The following is a 22,656-nucleotide window of genomic DNA, read 5'->3' on the forward strand; positions in this document are numbered from 1 at the left end:
ATCGCTTGCACAGTGCTCCTTGGGATGTTTAAAGCTTGGGAAATATTTTTGTATCCAAATCCGGCTTTAAACTTTTTCACAACAGTATCTCGGACCTGCCTGGTGTGTTCCTTGTTCTTCATGATGCTCTCTGCGCTTTTAACGGACCTCTGAGACTATCACAGTGCAGGTGCATTTATACGGAGACTTGATTACACACAGGTGGATTGTATTTATCATCATTAGTCATTTAGGTCAACATTGGATCATTCAGAGATCCTCACTGAACTTCTGGAGAGAGTTTGCTGCACTGAAAGAAATTTTGCACGCCCAATTTTTCAGTTTTTGATTTGTTAAAAAAGTTTGAAATATCCAATAAATGTCGTTCCACTTCATGATTGTGTCCCACTTGTTGTTGATTCTTCACAAAAAAATACAGTTTTATGTTTGAAGCCTGAAATGTGGCAAAAGTTCGCAAAGTTCAAGGGGGCCGAAGACTTTCGCAAGGCACTGTATATTTTGTCTGGCTTAGCATTCCAAAAAAAATATTTTTTGCTCATATGATTTTAAAAATGAATCATTTGGAGTAGGCAATGCCATTAGTAAGTAAGTAAACTGTAATAGGACCAAATAATAAATCAATGTAATTTTTCCATAAATACCTCTCCATGGTTGCAATATCTTATCTATTTTTGATAACTTTCTATTGAAATGAATTGTGGTAAGTTCATTTATATTTTTCTAGATGTGAAAACCAAGTATGTCTACTTCACCATCCGCCCATTTTATTGGTAAACTGCACGGTAGTGTAAACACTATTTTTTTTATGATCCAACATGAAATATGGTACACTTGCCATAATTAGGTTTTAATCCAGAGAAGCTAGAAAACTAATCAAGATCTTCAATGAGACTGTGCAGGGATCCAGATTGCAAAAGTATTCCATGCATTTCTATATAAATTCTAATCATAATTTGTCAAAACCCTTTTTAAAATCTACTATGACGACCAGACCTGGTATCTTCAATGTTTCATAATGTTCAATTGTTTCAAGTAATTGTCGTACATTATCTCCAATATAAGATTTTATTGCCTCAAAAAGTTCCTGTTCTGTAAATTATCCTTCACACCGGTCTTTCTGTAAATTTGTTAATTTTACATTATTATTATTATGAAAGAAATCCTTACAGCTATCATCATTCAGTGGAAATGGAGACTGAAAAGAAAACACGCTTAAAATATTTTGCTTCCTCTTTCAAAATATAATTTGTTGAATCATGGATAACTCCATTTGTAATGTGTTTCTGTAAATTATTTTTGGTAGAATTTCTGTGTTGAAGATTCAAGAAAATTTTTATGCATTTTTCCCCATTTTCCATAAAATTTGCTTTATTTTGTAATACATTACACTTGATCATTCTTGAATAACTACCTCCATTTCTTTTTGTTTTTCCTCTAACCTATTTCGTGCCTCTATAGTACAGTTCCATTACCATCTACCTCCGCTGTTACTTCTCTATTTCCTTTATTAGTCTAATCTCTTTTGACCTAAACTGCTTTTATTTTAATGATGAGTACTGTATTGAATGGCCTCTAAAAGTACATTTGAAAGTGTCCCATACAATAAGGGGATCTGCTGTACCTACTGAATGTTGTAGAAAAAAAGTAAATTATTCATTATTTTGTCTTAGTTAACAAATTGTCATCCCAAAGGCTTTGATTCATTTTCCAATATCCCCATTCACATGGAAATTCTGTAAGAGTTATATGGAGGCCAATTAGATGGTGATCCGGTCGCATTCAGTCTGCTATTAATACTTTTTAAACTTTTGATGCCAGCAAGAACGAGACTAGGAAGTAATCAAGACGTCTAGCTTGATTAAGCCTCCTCCATGTATATCTCACTAGGTCAGGGTTTTTCAACCTCCATATATCCACGATCTTTGTAATCGCCTTAAGTGCTTGAGGGTGATCATTTGTAGAATTATTTCCTTTACGATCCATTGAGGTACTTAAAACAATATTATAATCTCCCACCATAATAATAGATTATTTTGTTGCTTGTGAGCTCAAAAGATTATTATATATATTTTAGAAAAAGTGTGGATCATCATTATTTGGCCCATATAGATTATTTAGCCAGATCTGTTTTTGGTCCAGTAGCATATTTAGTATAATCCATCTTCCTTGCGGATCTGTTTGCACAATCAGATCAAAATTTGTATTAATTAGTATAATCACCACTTTTAAATTTCTTTGTCCATGACAAAAATATATTTCTCCCTCCCAGTCCTTTTTCCACCCAACCTCATCTATATTTGTAGAATGAGTTTCCTGTAAACAACAGATTATATTCTTTCTCTTTTAGCCATGTAAAAATGTATCTTCTTTATTTATGATCTGCTAAGCCATTACAGCTTGCTATACTTATTTCCCCACTTACCACAACCAATGTTTGTAAACTTACCATTAAAAAGTACAATGATAATTAAGTGTCCATATAGCTGTATCATAATAATGTGCACTGTTAAGCATACTGTAGCTGCAACTTTGTAAACCTCCAATTGTCCTAATATTCCACCCACTAAAACCTCCCCCATATCTAGGTCTGTTGTCACTAAGACCATCAGACCATCTCCCTGACTCATGACGCACATTTGTGTCCTAAGGCAAACCCTTGGCCGCCAATTGCTGTTGACCAGAGGGAAATATGGGTAGTCCCATGATAACATAATCTATGAGGATGCCTAAGAGAACTAACCAAATAAAATGGAAAACAGTCAGGAAAAAATGTGTAACAATAATAACAGCACGATCTTATGCATGCTAATATTTGAAAGCCCTAGCAAGGCTCTAACAGGCTGACCACACTGCTCGCATCGCGTGCGCAAGCGTTGCAAAAATAAATGTAGAAATCTAAGTTATTCAATGATTTCACCCACACTGCTCGTGGGCGCCAACGAGCGTCTGTGTTGCCAAGGACTACAATAGAAATCAGTTCTATTTCTGACGCAGATCGCACTGCAAGTCCTGCCTCTCCCATCTCCTCATTGGTTTATAGAAGCAGGTACCCACGTGCCATCTCCTCATTGGTTATACCCACGTGGGTGACTGAAAGACGAACAAGGTCTGTGGCGGTAATGGACCTAATTTATCAAAGATGCCAAGTGCAATATAAAGTCAAGAGAAGAAAAAGAAGGAAAAAGGAACATAGATTCTAACGGCCGCTAATGACTGCAAGTAAATATTCTGCTTAGGCATCACATTATATCCTATTGTATCATGCTATGGCTGTGCCAGAGCCAACCGCAAGCCAACCCCGGGCACTCTCTTATAGGAAAGCATACTCAAGTTCTACTCACAATCGATTCCGACACAGCCACGGCACGTCAGCCAAGAACACATGCAGTACTGACAATCCAGAACGAGTAAACCTGTAAAACCAACCCGCTCTCCACCTACACATTGTTTTTTATTCCAGGGCCGTTGCACTATCACCACAGCTGTTTTACTCCTAGGCCTATAATCATTAGGATCAAGAATATAATAGGTAGCATAAATAGCTTATATAGAAATATATAATACACCTTTCTCTTGCTTCCATATGCCAATTGTTGTATTAGTTTAACCGTTAACTTGAATCACTTTATCCCAGTGTTAACCAGCCCACATACACTAGAGACAACAACCCTGTTGACAATACATAATCTATCTATTTGCCGGTGAAGAATAATCATCCTTTACATTTTTTATATTGAGATGTATTTTTTAAATGTAAAAGGTCATAACAATTATTTTAGAATCATATAGGCCTACTCCAATAGAGAACCTAGGCAGGTTTTTTTAATTATATAATCCTTTATCCTAGCCCTATAATACATCTATTCATATTTATTACATTTTAAAAGCAAATCATTCTGATTCACATCGGCGAACAAGGGCTGCACTATATAACAGCTTTTAAGTTATAATATACCCGACCTCTACAATTAGGACATATGATATTTAGCATGCACGAGAGCACCAGCTTTTCTGGATGACTGTGTGATAACGCTCTCGGTAGCCGATGTGAGCAAGACCTTTAAACAGGTCAACGTTCAATAAGCCGCAGGGCCAGATGGATTACCAGGACGTGTACTCAAAGCATGCGCGGACCAACTGGCAAGTGTCTTCACTGACATTTTCAAAAAAAAAATCATTCCAAAACTGTTTGACCAGATAAAATGCTACTGCTGGAAAAACGTATGTGTTATGGCTTTACACCCCCTGCTATATTGTGGATAAAGAGTTACCTGTCTAACAGAACACAGAGGGTGTTCTTTAATGGAAGCCTCTCCAGATAGAATCAGGAATTCCCCAGGGCATCTGTCTAGGCCCCTTACTTTTTTCAATCTTTATTAATGACATGCTACTGGCTTTGGCTAAAGCCAGAGTGTCTTTGTATGCATATGACTCAACACTATACATATCAGCTACTACAGCAAGTGAAATCACTGCAACTCTTAACCAGTTGAATCTATGGGGGCGCTATTTCATTATTGGAAAAAAAAAACGTGCCCGTTTTAAGCGCAATATTTTGTCACGAAAAGATGCTCGACTATGCATATAATTGACAGCTTTGGAAAGAAAACAGTCTGACGTTTCCAAAACTGCAAAGATATTATATGTGAGTGCCACAGAACTCATGCTACAGGCGAAACCAAGATGAAACTTCAAACAGGAAATGAGCAAAATTTCTGAAGCTCTGTTTTCCATTGTCTCCTTATATGGCTGTGAATGCACCACGAACGAGCCTGCCCTTTCTGTCGTTTCTTCAAGATGTCTGCAGCATTGTGACGTATTTGTAGGCATATTATTGGAAGATTGGCCATAAGAGACAACATTTTCCAGGGGTCCGCCCGGTTTCCTTTGTCTAAATTGGTGCGTAATCTTCAGGTGCGGGCATTTTCTCCTGCGATTCAGGAGAGAAAGCACACTTCCACGAACGATATATCATCGAAGAGATATGTGAAAAACACCTTGAGGATTGGTTCTAAACAACGTTTGCCATGTTTCAGTCGATATTATGGAGTTAATTTGGAAAAAAGTTTGGCGTTTTGATGACTGGATTTTCGGGTTTTTTTGGTAGCCAAACGTGACGATTTCTCCTAAACAAATAATCTTTCAGGAAAAACTGAACATTTGCTATCTAACAGTCTCCTCATTGAAAACATCTGAAGTTCTTCAAAGGTAAATTATTTTATTTGAATGCTTTTCTGGTTTTTGTGAAAATGTTGCCTGCTGAATGCTAACGCTAACGCTAAATGCTACGCTAGCTAGCTACTGTTACACAAATTAATGTTTTCCTATGGTTGAGAAGCATATTTTGAAAATCTGAGATGACAGTGTTGTTAACAAAAGGCTAAGCTTGAGAGCTAGCATATTTATTTCATTTGCGATTTTCATGAATAGTTAACGTTGCGTTATGGTAATGAGCTTGAGGCTGTATTCACGATCCCGGATCTGGGATGGCTAAGTGCTAGAGGTTAATAAAGAGCTGCAGTTAATTTCAGAATGGGTGGCAAGGAATAAGTTAGTCCTAAATATTTCAAAAACTGAAAGCATTATATTTGGGACAAATCATTCACTAAATCCTAAACTAAACTGCTTGAAGAAACTCTGGATTGTAAAACTGTCATGATCAAAACATGTTGATACAACAGTAGCTAAGATGTGGAGAAGTCTGTCCATAATAAAGCTTTGCTTTGCCTTCTTAACAACACTATCAACAAGGCAGGCCTTAGCTTTGTCACACCTGGACTATTGTTTTGTCTAGTGGTCACGTGCCACAAAAAGGGACCTCGGAAAATTACAACTTGCTCAGAACAAGGCAGCACGGCTGGCCCTTAAATGTACACAGAGAGCTAATATTGTAAATCTCTCATGGCTCAAAGTGGGGGAGAGATTGACTTCATCACTATTGTTTTTGTAAGATGTGTTGACATGCTGAATGCACCGAGGAGTCTATTTAAACTACTAACACACAGCTCGGACACACATGCATACCCACAAGACATGCGACCAGAGGTCTCTTCACAATCCCCAAAGCAGCAACTACTCTTCCTGGGTTCCAAACACATTAAGCTATTGGGGATCCCTAATAAATACAAATACTGACCCTAGGATGGTGTCAGAGTGAGGAAAGGCTGTTTCAATTATAAACAGAAGTGACCAGCTTACAGGTCAAGAGTGTATCAGAGATATAAACAATGAAACCAAGGCATTATGGTGAATGAGAACAGGTCCTATCCAGCCTTGAGTGCGAAGTTGGTTTACAGATGGACAGAGTGAAAGGCAGACAAAAAACAAAAAAGACAAAAGGTGATATACATGAGTATACAAGAGGAGGTCATGAGTTGCATCAGGTATGTTACAAGTACTGGGTTGGACTAAAAGCCTGCAAATCCACTGTGGGTTCTCAGGACCCCACAGTGAAGAACACTGACCGAACTAGCTAGCTTAAGAGAGAACTTCAGACTTGAACCCACCTCCTGTGTCAAAGTCCACGTCCTCCTCCTCCACCACGCTAACAAAATGTCCGCCATGGGGGGCAAGTGGGGGATCGCTCTCCATATGAGGGCTGCTCTCTCCCCTGTTGTTGGGGAACACCTCCAGGACCGTGTGCTCCGGTCGAGGGACAACCTGGGGGGCTTGTGCCTGGGGCTGGAGCTGCTGCTGTTGTTTCACGTCCTCCAGAGGGGGCTGGTGGGGCTGGTTCCTGGGCTCGGGCTCCCGGGCTGGGTACTTGGCCGGGTACTCCCCTGGACCCGACGGACCGGATGCTGGAGGTGGCTTGCCATGGTTGTCATGTTCACGATACTGGGGGTCAGAGGTTAAAGGAAGGTCACCTCCATAGGGCTGCAGGCGGGATTGACCCGGGAGGGCGCCATGGTCCAAGTGTGAGGGCTGGAGGAACTCTGGGATAGTGGGGGACTGGAAGTCAGGGTCGGCGATGGGTGGGTAGTCCTCGTCGGGTTCTTCTTCGAAGATTTCGGGGTACTCTAACTCTGAGTACCCTGCAGTGGTGCTGTCATCGCCCTCCTGGCCTCTAGGAGGTGGCGTGGCGAGAGCAGCACCCACAGCGGCGGGCACAACATTCTCGAAGGAGTAGCGGTTGCCGATGTGGAAGAGCCATACACCAGGTACGCCAGTATTACCAACCCTGAGGAAAGGAAGAAAAGGAGAAGAAGCATCTTTATGCAGTTCAGGAGAAGGAAACTGCATGTACTATCTATCTTACTACGAAGTCCTTACATAAGGTCTCTGTAAAATGTGTCAAAACAGTTGGAACACTTAAAAACCTTAAATAACAGATTCCAGCTTTATAACATCAGATAAGCTATTCGATATACGGTTGAAGTCGGAAGTTTACATACACCTTACCCAAATTTAAACTCAGTTTTTCACCATTTCTGACATTTAATCCTAGTAAAAATTCCCTGTCTTAGGTCAGTTAGGATCACCACTTTATTTTAAGAATGTGAAATGTCACAATAATAGTAGAGAGTGATTTATTTCAGCTTTTATTTATTTCACCACATTCCCAGTGGATCAGAAGTTTACATACACTCAATTAGTATTTTGTAGCATTGCCATTAAATTGTTTAACTTGGGTCAAACGTTTCAGGTAGCCTTCCACAAGCTTCCCACAATAAGTTGGGTGAATTTTGGCCCTGAAATTTTGGTAACTGAGTCAGGTTTGTAGGCCTCCTTGCTCACACACGCTTTTTCAGTTCTGCCAACAAATGTTCTATGCGATTGAGGTCAGGGCTTTGTGATGGCCACTCCAATACCTTGACTTTGTTGTCCTTAAGCCATTTTGCCACAACTTTGGAAGTATGCTTGGGGTCATTGTCCATTTAGAAGACCCATTTGCAACCAAGCTTTAACTTCCTGACTGATGTCTTGAGATGTTGCTTCAATATATCCACATCATTTCCCTCCCTCATAATGCCATCTATTTTGTGAAGTGCACCAGTCCCTCCTGCAGCAAAGCACCCCCACAACATGATGCTGCCACCCCCGTGCTTCACGGTTGGGATGGTATTCTTCGGCTTACAAGCCTCCCCCTTTTTCCTCCAAACATAACGATGGTCATTATGGCCAAACAGTTCTATTTTTGTTTCATCAGACCAGAGGACATTTCTCCAAGAAGTACATTTTTTGTCCCCATGTGCAGTTGCAAACTGTAGTCTGGCTTTTTTATGGTGGTTTTGGAGCAGTGGCTTCTTCCTTGCTGAGCAGCCTTTCAGGTTATGTCAATATAGGACTTGTTTTACAGTGGATATAGATACATTTGTACCTGTTTCCTCCAGCATCTTCAAAGGTTCTTTATGTCACGCACTGACCATAGAGAGCCTTTGTTTCTCTATGGTGTAGTAGGTCAGGGCGTGACTGGGGGGTATTCTAGTTTATTATTTCTATGTGGGGTTCTAGTTTATTATTTCTATGTTGGTGATTTGTATGATTCCCAATTAGAGGCTGCTGGTAAACGTTGTCTCTAATTGGGGATCATATTTAAGTACCGTAATTTCTGGACTATTAAGCACACCTGAATATAAACCACACCCACTGGATTTTTAAAAAATATGTATTTTGTACATAAATAAGCTGCACATGTCTATAAGCCGCAGGTGCCTACCGGTACATTGAACAAAATTACCTTTACACAGCCTTTAAACGAAACACGGCTTGTAACAAAAATAAATAGGCTTTAACGAAACACGGCTTGTAACAAAAATAAATAGGCTTTAACGAAACACGGCTTGTAACAAAAATAAAAATAAATAGCAGTAAACAGTAGCCTACCAAGAAAGTAATTGGTCACTATCTTCCTCCTCCTGTGCACTGAAACCACTGAAGTCATCTCCTTCGGTGTCGGAGTTGAATAGCCTCAGAATTGCTTCATCCGATGTTGGATCGTTTTCATTGTCGCTCTCGTCACTTTTATCAGGAGACAAATTCCCCGCTGAGCTCATGCTGCCCTCTTCAACACGCAGCAGTCCAGCCTTTCGAAACCCGTTGATGATAGTGGATTTTTTGACAATGCTCCACGCTGTCAGGACCCATTGGCAGACTTGACCATAAGTTGCTCTTCGCATGCGGCCCGTTTTAGTGAAGGATTTCTCCCCAATTGTCATTCTAGCCTCCCACTGAACACGGAGCGCCACCTTAAATGCACGATTTACACTGATGTCGAGTGGCTGCAAATACTTTGTTGTGCCCCCAGGAATCACAGCTGGAATTGAGTTTGTCCTCTTGATGGCTTCTTTCACAGAATCTGTTATGTGGGCCCTCATGCTGTCCAACACGAGCAATGCCTTGTTCTTGTGAAAGAATCCTCCCGGTCGCTTGCCGTAACACTCCGTATGCCATTCATGCATTAGGCCTTCCGTCAACCATCTTTTCTTGTTGACTTTCACAACAATGCATTTCTCCGTGTCCTTGCCATGATGAGGGTGACAAAATGACAGAATGATGGGAAGTTTGAGCGCGCTCAACTTACGTCACATTATGTGACAGTGCTCAGTTTTTTTGCAGCATGATGCTTGTGAAAGCGGGAAAAATCCATAAATTTGCCGCATCATTGCATAAGCCGTGAGGTTCAAAGCGTGGGAAAAAAGTAGCGGCTTATAGTCCGGAAATTACGTTATTGTTCCCACCTGTGTTTGTGGGATATTATTTTGTGTTTTGTGCACCACGTAGTCACGTTTCGTTGTTTCTTTGTTGTTTTGTTGTGGGGTTCACTTACTTAAATAAAAAAGATGTGAAACCCAGATAACGCTGCACGTTGGGCCGAGTATGCTTCCAAGACAATTGTGACAGAATATCCCACCACAACAGGACCTCGTGCTCAGGAGGATAAGGTATCCTAGACTTGGGAGGAGATATTGGATGGGAAGGGATCCTGGACTTGGGAGGAAATCCTGGCAGGACAGGATCGCCTTCTTTGGCGGCAGACACAAGGAGAGAAGGGAGGACAGCGACGGCGCCAGGGTTCATGGCCACATGGAAAGCCGAAGAAACAGCGCAAATTGTTTTTGGGGGGGACACAAGGGGTAGCCGAGGAGTGAACCAGAGCCAGTCTGGGAGAAGAGGGAGAAACTGGACAAGAGTGAACGGAGAGAGTCAGAGACCGTTAGTGAGTGGATGGAGATATTGGAGGAGAAAGAACAGAGAGTTGTGGAGTTGGTGGAAGATGCACGACATTTGCCCTAAGGAGCATGTTAGCAGTTTAATGCCACCTGAGTCAGCTCCCCGTACTCGTCCTGAGGAGCGTGCTATTAGTCTGGTGAAATCTGTGCCGGCTCCACGCACCTGGTCTCCAGCACACATCCACAGCCCAGTAAGTCATGTGCTAGCTCTCCACACTTGCTTTGAGGAGCGTGTCATTTGTCCGGTGCCATGTGTGCGGGCTTTACGCACCAGGTCTCCAGTGCGCCTCCACAGCCCAGTACGTCCTGTGCCAGCTCCACGCACCGCGTCTCCCCAGTCCGGTACGTCCTGTACCAGCTCCTCGCATCCGCCCTGAAGTGCGTGTCACAAGTCCAGAGCTTCCGGCGACGGTCCGCAGTCCGGAACCTCCTGCGACGGTCCGCAGTCCGGAACCTCCTGCGACGGTCCGCAGTCCGGAACCTCCTGCGACGGTCCGCAGTCCGGAACCTCCTGCGACGGTCCACAGTCCGGAACCTCCAGCGAGGGTCTACGGTCCGGAGCTTCCAGCGAGGGTCTACGGTCCGGAGCTTCCAGGCAAGGCGTCCAGTCCAGGTCCAGGGCCAGAGCCTTCCTCTGTGTCAGCGTCCAGTCCAGCTCCAAGGCCGGAGCTTTCCTCTGCGCCAGTGCCCAGTCCAGACATGGCGTCCAGTCCCGCTCTAAGGCCTGAGCCTTCCTCTGCGCTGATACCCAGTCTAGGCACGGCGTCCAGTCCCGCTCCATGGCCAGAGTTTTCCTCTGCGCCGATACCCAGTCCAGGCACGGCGTCCAGTCCCTCTCCATGGCCGGAGCCTTCTTCTGCGCTGATACCCAGTCCAGGCACGGCGTCCAGTCCCGCTCCATGGCCGGAGTCTTCCTCTGTGCCGGTGATCAGTCCAGACACGGCGTCCAGTCCCGCTCCATGGCAGGAGTCTTCCTCTGCACCGATGTCTAGGCCAGGGCCGGTGTCCAGTCTTGGCTGGATGGCTGGATCTGCGGGATGAGCGGGTTCTTCGGCCCTCCCCATTTGGTTTCAGGTTTTGCGGCCGGAGTCCGCACCTTTGGGGGGGGGGGGGGGGGGGTACTGTCATGCCCTGACCATAGAGAGCCTTTGTTTCTCCATGGTGTAGTAGGTCAGGGCATGACTGGGGGGTTTATTAGTTTATTATTTCTATGTGGGGTACTAGTTTATTATTTCTATGTTTATTATTCCTATATTATTTCTATATTTGCATGATTCCCAATTAGAGGCAGCTGATAATTGTTGTCTCTAATTGGGGATCATATTTAAGTAGTTATTGTTCCCACCTGTGTTTGTGGGATATTATTTTGTGTTTTGTGCATCACGAAGTCACGTTTCGTTGTTTCTTTATTGTTTTGTTGTGCGGTTCACTTACTTAAATAAAAATAGATGTGGAACCCAGATCACGCTGCACGTTGGCTCGAGTATGCTTCCAACGATAATCGTGACACTTTACTGTTGTTCTGGGATTTATTTGCACTTTTAGCACCAAAGTACGTTCATCTATAGGAGACAGAACGCGTCTCCTTCCTGAGAGGTATGACGGCTGCGTGGTCCCATGGTGTTTATACTTGCGTACTATTGTTTGCACAGATGAACGTGGTACCTTCAGGCATTTGGAAATTGCTCCCAAGGACTTGTAACCCAGACTTGTGGAGGGCTGCAATTTTTTTTCTGAGGTCTTGGCTGATTTCTTTTGATTTTCCCATGATGTCAAGCAAAGAGGCACTGAGTTTGAAGGTAGGCCTTGAAATGCACAGGTACACCTCCAATTGACTGAAATTATGTTAATTATGTTAATTAGCCTATCAAAAGCTTCTAAAGCCATGATGTCATTTTCTGGAGTTTTCCAAGCTGTTTAAAGGCACAGTCAACTTAGTGTATGTAAACTTCTGACCCACTGTAATTGTGACACAGTGAATTATAAGTGAAATAATATGTCTGTAAACAAAAATAATATGTCTGTAAACAAAAATGACTTGTATCATGCACAAAGTAGATGTTCTAACCGACTTGTCAAAACTATAGTTTGTTTACAAGAAATGTGTGGAGTGGTTGAAAAATTAGTTTTAATCACTACAACCTAAGTGTATGTAAACTTCCGACTTCAACTGTAACTAACTCTATGTTTGGGACTTATGCCATAAGGAGTAGTGATGTCCTGTACTTACTGGTAGAGGTTCTTTAGACTCTGCTCATTGCTGGTGACGCTGTAGTAGGGTCCCTCCATCCGAGAAAATATGAAGGACACTTCTCCCCTGCTAAAGCCAACTCTAGCCGGCAGCTCAATCTCCACATTGTAGGACTCTTTAGGGCGCGTCCCAAAGAAATGCAGTCCATCCTCGGGGTAGAGGAAGAGGGCATAGGAGTCATTCTCATCGTAGGCCACCACCGCCTGGAACGTGTTCAACTACAGAGGAGATAAGAGGGTGGAGTAAGTGCACTGTTCGCACAAAGCCCTTTTAGTTTGCAATCTTGCATTTTACCTTTACAGTTTCATTGGAAATGTTTTGCATGGCATTTACTGTTCATGGAATTTGAAGACGCTTTTATTTCAAGTGACTAGCTAACAGCAGTTCTTTTCCTAAGTACATGGAGTAGCCAGCCAGAGTTCTCCGAGCTCGGGGTGTCCGGGGTGCCAAGCCCCCCTAAGTAATTTTTTTGCTGAACGAGCTCTATTTTGGTGGCCTCTGGCACATTCTAATGCCTTGATTCCATCTGAAATACAAAGCTAAATTATTGAATAGTTTAACAACTTTACCTCCCAGATTGGTAAAATGAGTTGTGGTATTGAGTAGAAAGATGTGACTTTACAATTTGAAATGAATTCAGTGTATGTTTAATTGTTTTGGATATCGTCTAGGCCTAGGCCTAGGCCTATATGATCAGGGCTATTTTCTAAGAGAACATTTAAGGGATACAAAATGACATATTGGTTTCCTTACCCTGTAAGCAGTCAAGATATGACATCAATCCTGGCTTTAGTTTAGTTTCTGTGGCACTGTTCCACATGATATGATTGCTTTCTTTTAGCTTTCTTTTATTAGGCATTTTCTCAGCTATCTGCAACTGTCACTGATCTGTTTCACCTGTCCTTGTGCTTGTCACCAACCCCCTCCAAGTGTCAATCATTTCCCCCATTATCCCCTGGGTACTTATACCTGTGTCCTCCGTCTGTCTGTTGCCAGTTCGTCTTGTTTGTTCAAGTCAAACAGCATTTTGGCTCAGCTCCTGCTTTTCCCCCATCTCTCTTTTTCTCATCTTCTTGGTTTTGACCCTTGCCTGTCCTGACTGAGCCTGCCTGCCGTCCTGTGCCTTGCCCCACTACTCTGGATTATTGACCCTTGCCTACCTTGACCTGTCATTTGCCTGCCCCTGTTGTTGCAATAAACATTGTTACTTCAACACAGTCTGCACTTGGGTCTTACCTGAAACCTGATAGCAACATATATGATGAAGCATGTGTTTCTGCTACACAGAAAGCAGCAGTTGACTACTCCATTGTCTACACTTTCATTAAATAAGTAGGTCTATATCAATATCTTTAACAAATAGCATATAAGTATCATGGGCTTTTATAATAATTCAATATTTATTTTATCATATTTTGGACCAGAAAAAAGCTCTCTCCACTACCAATTGTTCCTGCAGTGAGGATTCACCATCTTCATCGAATGTTTTCAAAATGTAACTGCAGATAATGGCCAAAAAGTAATGGTAGACTACCAGAATACAAATTAGGGAGCCACTTGAATGGCTCTCTTACTGATGCGATTCTATGTACAAGAGGACCGTTTTCGTTAGCATGATGCTAACGGTACACAAAGTGGTTGACGCGCACCCCGCACACACACAGAGACAGGGGCATTCTCATGGAAAAAGTAGCTGGCTGTTTAGCCAACGGCCGGTGCTTATGGAAAACATTGGAACAGAATAAAAATGGGTATTTTGGACTCCCATTGACCTCAATGTATGATTCACACAAAAGTTAACATTTTGTGTATAAGTCTCAAGTAAGGATTTAACCGTGTATAAGCAACAAACTGTGGTAGCATTATCTGTGCAATAACAGAAGTGTTTAGAGTCCAGAATCAAAAAGCCACACCACTTAAAGAGCCAACTGAAAGTGAACAGAGCTTCAATCAAACTCTGTAACAGCTCTTTCCAAGTACAGTATAGTACAGTGCACTGGATTCCATTTCTTATCCTCTGCCTATTAGTGCCCAGGGGACAGACAGTCATCCTCTAACATTTTAACACTCACTCCCCATGTTTAAACTTCACACCACTCTCCCCCGTACCCCCCACTCCAAAATGTTGACCGAATATCATTCCTGTCCTCCAACTTTTACAGGAGCGTCACCGTTTTTACAAGCCGGGGTTTCTCACCAAATGTGCCCCCCCGGAAACATTTCCCCCCATGCCCTTTATGGAGTTTTTTAAAGGCTGTCCTCTTCCCCCTCCAAGCTGGTTTTCACACCCTTTTTAAAGAGGTCCAGCACACCACTAAAATGTTTAAAAGACCATAATTAAATGTGTAGCGGGCTTGTGAGGGGAACCGCTCTTGATGTCTTGTCTCGTGCAATTTGTTATTATTACAAGCAGTGTGGTTTTCTGAGCCGTTTAATTAAATGTGTGGGAAGTGTGGGAACACAAACACTTCAAGAGAGCGGCTGAGTGGGGGTTACGTCTTAAACCGTTGAAGAGGAGAAGATGACTTCTCGATGGCCACACACAGTTTACAGACCTAGACTGATATAGTTTGGGAATGAGAGCAAATGGTGATAGAGGCCCATATCTCACCCAGCATGGTATTTTCAACTTTGAGGACAGAGATACCCCCCCAACCTCTCTTATCTCTCCCTAGACCTGTATGAAATCCCCCCCCAGCTCCAGTAATTCAAGAAGCTATCCCAGAGCAGAGCTATCACCTTCATCACCACTGTCACAGTAAAAACAACCCCCTCCTCCACCCTCATTCCCCCATTCCAGACCCCAGAGACAATCGTGCATCTGGTTCAGAGAGAGAGGGAGCGAGAATAGAGAAAGGGAGAGAGAATAGAGAGAGATGTGTGAGAGAAAGAGAGAGAAAGAAGACAGAGAAATAGTGAGAAAAGCGAGAGACAGAAAGACAAGAGACAGACAAGAGAGAAAGACCCTCAGGCTTACTAATTCCACAGCCCCCACAGCCCCCCCAACCTACCCCCGCCACAGAAAAGTTCCCTAATTACAAGACCACACTGCCTCGGAGCAGCTTTAGAAAACAAGCCCATATACAAGATTGTTTAAAGATGTTATTGTAAATTACTCTTCCCACGTGTGGCTATAGGACGAGGGCAAGCTTAGATGGGGGGGGGGGGGGGGGGGGTGTGGCAAGCATACATTTGGGGAAGGGGGTGTTGGGGGGGGGGGGTGGCAAGCATACATTTGGGGGAAGGGGGTGTTGGAATTGATGTGGAGGTAGGGGACTGGTAATGGAGACACTGTGCCGAGCCTGATGAGATGATAGCACCCAGACCCTCTCATTGTTGAGATTTGCTCCAAATACTCAAGGTTTAGAGCAGACTTCCACCACTGCATGTTTGCTCAAGGGCTAACACTTCAACAGACCTCCAACAATCTCTACCTCCCCCCCCACACACACCCACCATCAACCCCAACCCCAGCAGGGGAGGTAGGGAGGTGGGGAGATGGACATCTGGAGCTGGGGGTGGTTGCAGAGGCTTGGATGAGCTGGAGAGGTGGTAGGCTGGAGAGCTGTGTTGTTCCAAGAGATAAAGCCATTCCAATCCCAAAGGAAAACACAGAGGGATCATCCAGAGGTTTTTCCTTTCCCCTTGAAATGTCACTTCCCCTCCTCCGAAACGAAGTGAAACACACTGGCTGGCACACTCTCTTCTTCCCCTCCACGTTCGGTCAAGCGGAAACATAGTAAATAACCAAAAGCCAGAGGAAGAGCGCATGCTTTTACTGAGTCCAACTCCTACACACACATGCGCACGGAAAACACGCATGCACAAACACACAGAAAAACACACACAAACTTCATTAATACTGTCTATCGAAGATGTTCAAGGAGTGTATTCCTGGTCATGTCACAGCAACACTTGAACTGGAGACTACCACAAGGATCTGTTGGGTGAGTCAGTGATGACTAGGGGCCAGTCTGGGATCGGAGCACACAAACACACAGAGACACAGACACACCAGACGTCTCCCAGACCCTCTTGAGGTGGGTGTGTGTGAGAGAGGAATGGCAAAAATGCCACAAGACAGATGCCGTTGTTTGTTTGTTGCCAGGTTTTGAGGCAGCGTCCGCAGCTGCAGACGAGCAGGCTGCCAACCAGTCCATTAGGCATTTCCAATGATATGGGAACTCACACACACACAGACGGACAGATGGACAGACACACAGGGACGGACAGACAAGAACACACAAACATGCACACAGGGTTGCCAGACAGGTCTGCTAATTTTACAGCCCGCTTTCATGTTCTCTTAGACCAATGTAATAAAATGTGGGGATAGGTTGTGGTTTAGGGGGACAAAATCTGGTTTTGGCACCAATACCCTCTGAACATGATCCAACAGAAACAGAACAGTAAAGGCCTCTAATCAACAAGCTGTACGGTTTTGATTCAGATTGTTTGGTTTATCTGGTGTCTGGGGGAAAGAGAGGGTGGAACTCATGTTCCCTTGCACTTAGAGACTTCAACAAGAAGGGAGGTGTTTCCAAGGAGGTCTCTTGTTAAGGGCAAGAGCAGAGGCGTCCCCAGAACTAATAAATAACAAAAGACAATATTTCCAGTGTGCCTTCACAGCTGTCTGTTCTCTCTCACTGAGAGAGAAGGCGTGGGCCCTGGTCCAACAGAAAAGCCTATTCATTCACGCGCATTAGAATCACTAGGCGACACTGAATATTATGGCTGTTCAGTTCAAGTCAGTGGGACTTTCCTCATTACACACGTGCACGCAAGCATGTACGCACATACACAGAAATCTGAAGTCAATCCATATCAACCTGAGGGACCCCTCCTTCCCCCCTCATAGCGAACAACCAGTCACTCTTAATACCCCAGGTTTGTTTGTAGCCTACCTGTGGGTAGAGACTGAACACACTCAGCTTTTCATGGTGGGATGGAACAAAAGCTGTTTGGCATCGCTGTACTGCCCCGGCTGGAAAGGGGACCCTTTAAAAACGTCATTATCTGAGCCCCGGCTGAAAGATAGAACGTGTATGTTTCTCCAGATTCCAAGAGCCCATGAAATAGCAGCTGAAGGGAAAATCTTGGTATTTTTCATGAAAGTTATTGCATTATTGGTGTACTGTGTCTAAGACAACACTTTCACAAACATTACCCTCATGCTTAGCGAACATAGTGAACTGGGCAAAATCCCCTCACAATGATTTCATACTGTGTTTTTAATACACAATGAAATTAAACACAAACGACCCTTTGCTAATCATGAAGTGCTGGACTGTCATTACAATTGCTTCACGGGAACCTGGTAAAATGATGTTTGTAGTGTGGATAGCCACTGAATGGCTCTGAATCAGCATGCAGTCAAAGCTATAACCACTTTTGGAGCTAACTAGTGCTCTCAAACCATAAGCTGATGTTGACAGCAGATGGGAGTTGTATTCAAAACTGCTAACTTTGCTAGCTAATATACATTTTGAGAAAACATGTTATATTAATTGGTTAGCTAGCTAGCGTAAGCAATGTTTGGTGGTCAATGAGACTGCAAGCTAGCTAACCAGCGAGGTAGCAAACAATGTAACAAAAGTATAATTTTAGATTTGAAAAATACTCCTTCAAGACACTGCATTTCAGGAATCACAGTAGCAAGTACTACTGGTGCACTCTTCAATTATTTAGTTATTTTTTAAAGAAAAGTTTCAGTTTTGCTATAGCCCTCACGGTCTTTTATGCAATTTAAACATGAGCTTGTGAGCTTTTCCGAGGCGTCGGACCCTACAGCAGTTGCTATCCATTGGAGCGATGCAATTGGTGGCCCAAAATCCCGGGGCAGGGATTAGCGAAGGTTCAATTATAAATGGGATAGGTGAAATCTAGGTTTGTATTCTGTGAATATGTCTATCCAGGACCTTATAGATTCTAGAACAAGCAACCCTAAGAGCTATCAGTGTGATGCACAAGCCACTATAGCCTGTCTGTGCGATTTGAATCCAATACATTGAATATATTAATTTATGAAGTAAAGCCCAAGCATTATGATAATGACTGTTAGCACTAGCAGTGGCAGTCTCACACTGCTCCCCTATTAGAAAGCACAAGCATCTCCATTGAGCAGGGGGCAAGAGTATGGTTTCTCTGGTTTCTCCCCATAGACTTATATCAAGTGTTTTTATAGTGAAAGGTAACACTCCTCAGAGGCTCTACAGAGAATAAGACTCCGAAACATCTGATCGGATTCTAGGATCTTGGCACAGTCAGAGTAGAGTAGATGTTATCTGATTAAACCAAGCTGCTTTCTACGTTTTTGTCCTCATAATCTCTGCAATATCTCTTTAGTAGCTAGCCAGAAATATGCACTCTTAATGATAAGTTACATGCCTAATGGAGGGTTTGAGAGACTTTCACATAACATGTTTTTCTGTGAGTAATATATGACGATACCATTGAAATATAATTACTTGAACATTGACTTGAATGGGAATATCCATTCTAGTAGTTCTATTTCTATGGGTAATACACATACTATGATGACTTGATCCCTAATAGACTGTGAGGGTGGGAGAGAGATGCCCAGTCGCCCTTGGGGGTAGGAGGGGGACGAAGGGTAGAGGGATCGAGGGGCAACGAGTTGAAGTGGACGGTTGATGACCTGGATTGATGACCTCTGGCCAGTGACCAAAGGTCAAGAGGCAGTTTAGGGATGAGGGAGACCCAAATCCCTAGGGGGAGGGAGGGGGGAGGTAGTCATGTATACTTAGTAACTCCCTACAGGCTACAGACTCCGCTACAGAGAGATAGACAGACCGATAGAAAGACAGACAAACAAAATGATAGACAGCCTGAACAAAGGACTGACCGACAGACAGCCAGACGGCCAGCCAGGTGCACAGACAGTTAGTCATGCAGGCAGACTCACTCTATCGGATGGCCCGGTGGCACGCGTCACCTCCTCATATGCGGCAACGTTCTCCCAGGTGGCGATGACGGCATGCGTGGGTGTGAAGTGGCCGCCGGGGAAGCCCCGGTGCACCTCCTGTGCCACCCGGTTGAGAAGGGTGGGCGACTCGGTGACTCGGTAGTAGATGGCACCATTCCCCTGGCTGGTGTCGATGTCTGCCAGGAAGGGGGCGATGACGGGGAAGTCGGTGGGGAAGCCATCGTCCACGTACTGCTTCTCCATAGGCAGGTCCTGGGCTGAGATGATGCCATTGGTTGCCACCTGGAGAAGAAAGAATGGGGAAAGAGTGCAGTGTGGGAAATAGGAATGAGTGCTGAATAGCAAATCGGCCCCTAATTTAACCTGGGAGGTCACATTGAGATTGACATCTATTTTTAACAAGTGAACCCTGGCCCCTAGGCACTCCTGTAGATCTGAAACTGTTTCATGAATGGATACAATAGAGCAAAACATTTCATCCAGCCTATCATAGGGCGAGCTGGCGTAATTAGATAGCTTATCCAATCCTTCCCAGCTAGAGGATGCCTTAGGGGTTTGGAGTTAGGGATGAGGGGCAATTTGGAATTCAATATTTATTGTTCCAAAGGCCAAAGGGAAGACCTCTCAAGAAGTGTGTTAGACTCAGTGATAGTACAGCTGTTGTAAGGGTTACCAGATCCTACAAATGACTTTTTTTCACCTTGGTGTCAAAAACATGCACTTTAGCTTTAAAATAATGTTTCTTTAAAATAAAATAAAATACTCCAGTCTGAACTTAAACCTGTAACAAATTGTGTAGAAATTATATTGAACTTACATTTTTTATCTTTTAATCTGAAAATTTTTTCTTTAATCAAAGTGTTTTCAATCTAGGGCAATTTGCAGCACTATTTTTTGTTGATTTGGTGGTCTCGCAGTGAGTTTATTAACATTCTTCATCAAGAGAATGGGCAAAAATGTATTATTGACAATGAAAGAGATGGGAATGTTGTCATATAATAGCTACAATTACTATTAATATAGCATTAAAATTAGTTTTCCCGATTGTATTTCGTCGATTCTTTTTCGCGATGCGAATATTGGGTCGCGGCTGAGACAACCTGGTTCCCGTGACAAAACCAGTTGAAAACCACTGCTAACTGATAATTGTTTTCAAAACTGACAAATATATATATATATATATTTGAGTCGAGTTGTCTGTCTGGCGAATTGTGCCTTGATATTTCTATGCTCTTAGAAAAGTTACCATGTGTAAAATACATTTCCTCTGATAGTTTATAGAGTTGAAAACAAGTTTATTCTGACATGCAGCACTAAATATTGCTTTGTTGTACTACATTTATGTTAGTTTTACAACTCTTTCGCTGACCCCGAATGGATTCTAACAAGTGATCTATTGATATGAGTAAATGGGTGATTTTCCCATGGGAGTTAAACTCTGACAACCTTGAAGGGGTAGCGACTCAATGGTCACAGATTCCTAAGAGTAACTTAAAGGAAAGATTCACCCATTTTCAATGTCGTATCGTCTTCGTGCATATCTGAGTGATGTTTGATCGATTCCTGGGATAATTTCAGTTGTTCATGTGTATATCTGAGATATTCGCCATTTAAGTAGGCAAAAATACAGCCAGTATGACGCATTATGCAAAACGTGTCAGACCGGCTAAATGTCTGTCTGCTTAAACGGCGAATAGCCCAGATACACATAAAAACATGAAATGACCATGGGAATCGATAGAATATCGCTCAGAGACGCACAAATACGATATAACATTCAAATGGTTGAATCTTTCCTTTAATGAACTCATGTAACAGATGCAAAGAAAGCAAGTGTTTCATGATTGGTATATAGAACCAAAATACTCAATTGAATGATTAATAATAATTATTCAAATGTCCTTATATATCGGCATATTTTCCTAGTCCATCATGTCCAAAATCGACCCACTAACAATGACAAAGTCGTATTTAGAAACAGTAGGCTATGCTACGAGTAATGAGATGTTATTAATTTAATAATTTCCTTACCCTGAATTTGCCTAGTTAAACTCCATGTTCACATGCAATGTACCCCGACAGAACACCGTTTGACACGTTTTAAAATATGACTAAACGTGTTATTTCTTAAGTGACCGTACTAGGAAATTTCTCTTGACATATTAATTATCGTGCTCATATATGTGCAATGACCAAGAACCCCAAATGTACCCCGAATGCTTAGTGTTCAAGGCAAATATTAGTCATAGTTCATACTCACGTATAGCTCATTGAACTGCGACTCATAGAAATAGAGAGGTCTCTTCAACGCGAGTACTTTGGACGTCTCGTCGTCCCCCTTCTGTAGAGTCAAATCGCCGCTCAGTGTCCCATAAGGAAATATATATTTCCTCTGAATGGCTGTTACAAGATGAACAGTCCACGACAACTGAAGTAGAAATATCATTAATTTTCCCATCGACATTATAAATGTTTTAAAAGCTATGCATTGATCTAACAGAGGTTGATAGGAATTCAGCGGGCGGCTCTTGCATCTAGATAAGAAGAAGCGGACGCGGCGACAGAGCGTTCTATAGGAATTTCAACCCACATAAACTTCTACGTCTGACCCAAGCTTTCCCGAAGTTAAGCGGGAGGGATTTAAAAGTTTAGGGACTGTTGATTGGTTCCACTTGTCTTGACTGGCAAGATCCTGGACACCATCTGGTTTCCATTGGGAAAAAAAAAATAGCATTTTTAAATCCACACGACCTTTTCGCAACTATTATCCACAACAATGAATGGGAACATTAGATACATAATTGACAGGATGTTCATTGTTGAACTTTAGTTATAACAATGTAATTCATATAATTATTTCACACGGCTTATAATTATAAACATTTTATATATCAGTTCTCGTGGGTTCATGTCTCTTTTTTTGTTCAGGGCTAGCCCATTGATGAGTGAGAGAGACATTGTATATTATCTACCTTGCTTGCTTTGACAATGTTATCATATGTTTCCCATACCAATAAAGCCCCTTGAATTGAATTTAATTGAATTGAGAGAAAGAGAGAGAGACCAGGGCCTCGTTTTGCAGTTGCGATGTAATTTAAGCATTCCCAATGGGCACACACTGATTGAATCAACGTTATTTCCACATAATTTTTACGAAATTACGTTGAATTTACGTCTGTCTCTAGTGGGTCACGATGATCATACCAGATGCATCTTTATTTACTAGCCAACTTAAAGGACAATTCCGCCACTTTTCAACCTCATATTCATCATCTCCAGCACCAAAC

At 42.8% G+C, this 22,656-nt stretch overlaps 1 protein-coding gene across 5 annotated transcripts in view; it reads right to left on the bottom strand.

Annotated features, from left to right (window-relative positions):
* nid2a (nidogen 2a (osteonidogen)) overlaps positions 1-22,052 on the bottom strand; it is a 108,777-nt gene extending 86,725 nt beyond the window's left edge. For all 5 annotated transcript variants that reach the window (XM_090220420.1, XM_090220419.1, XM_021584306.3 and 2 more), the window contains exons 1-4: positions 21,630-22,052; positions 19,349-19,651; positions 12,403-12,641; positions 6,507-7,180 (exon numbers count right to left, since the gene is read on the bottom strand). In XM_090220420.1, coding sequence (XP_090076546.1) covers positions 6,507-7,180; positions 12,403-12,641; positions 19,349-19,651; positions 21,630-21,833 — 1,420 coding nt within the window. In that variant the 5' untranslated portion in view covers positions 21,834-22,052. The remainder of the gene's footprint in view (positions 1-6,506; positions 7,181-12,402; positions 12,642-19,348; positions 19,652-21,629) is intronic.
* Between the last annotated feature and the right edge of the window lie 604 nt (positions 22,053-22,656).

Source organism: Oncorhynchus mykiss, chromosome 25 (assembly GCF_057628025.1).
Source record: "Oncorhynchus mykiss isolate SJ-2025 chromosome 25, ASM5762802v1, whole genome shotgun sequence".
NCBI lineage: Eukaryota > Metazoa > Chordata > Actinopteri > Salmoniformes > Salmonidae > Oncorhynchus > Oncorhynchus mykiss.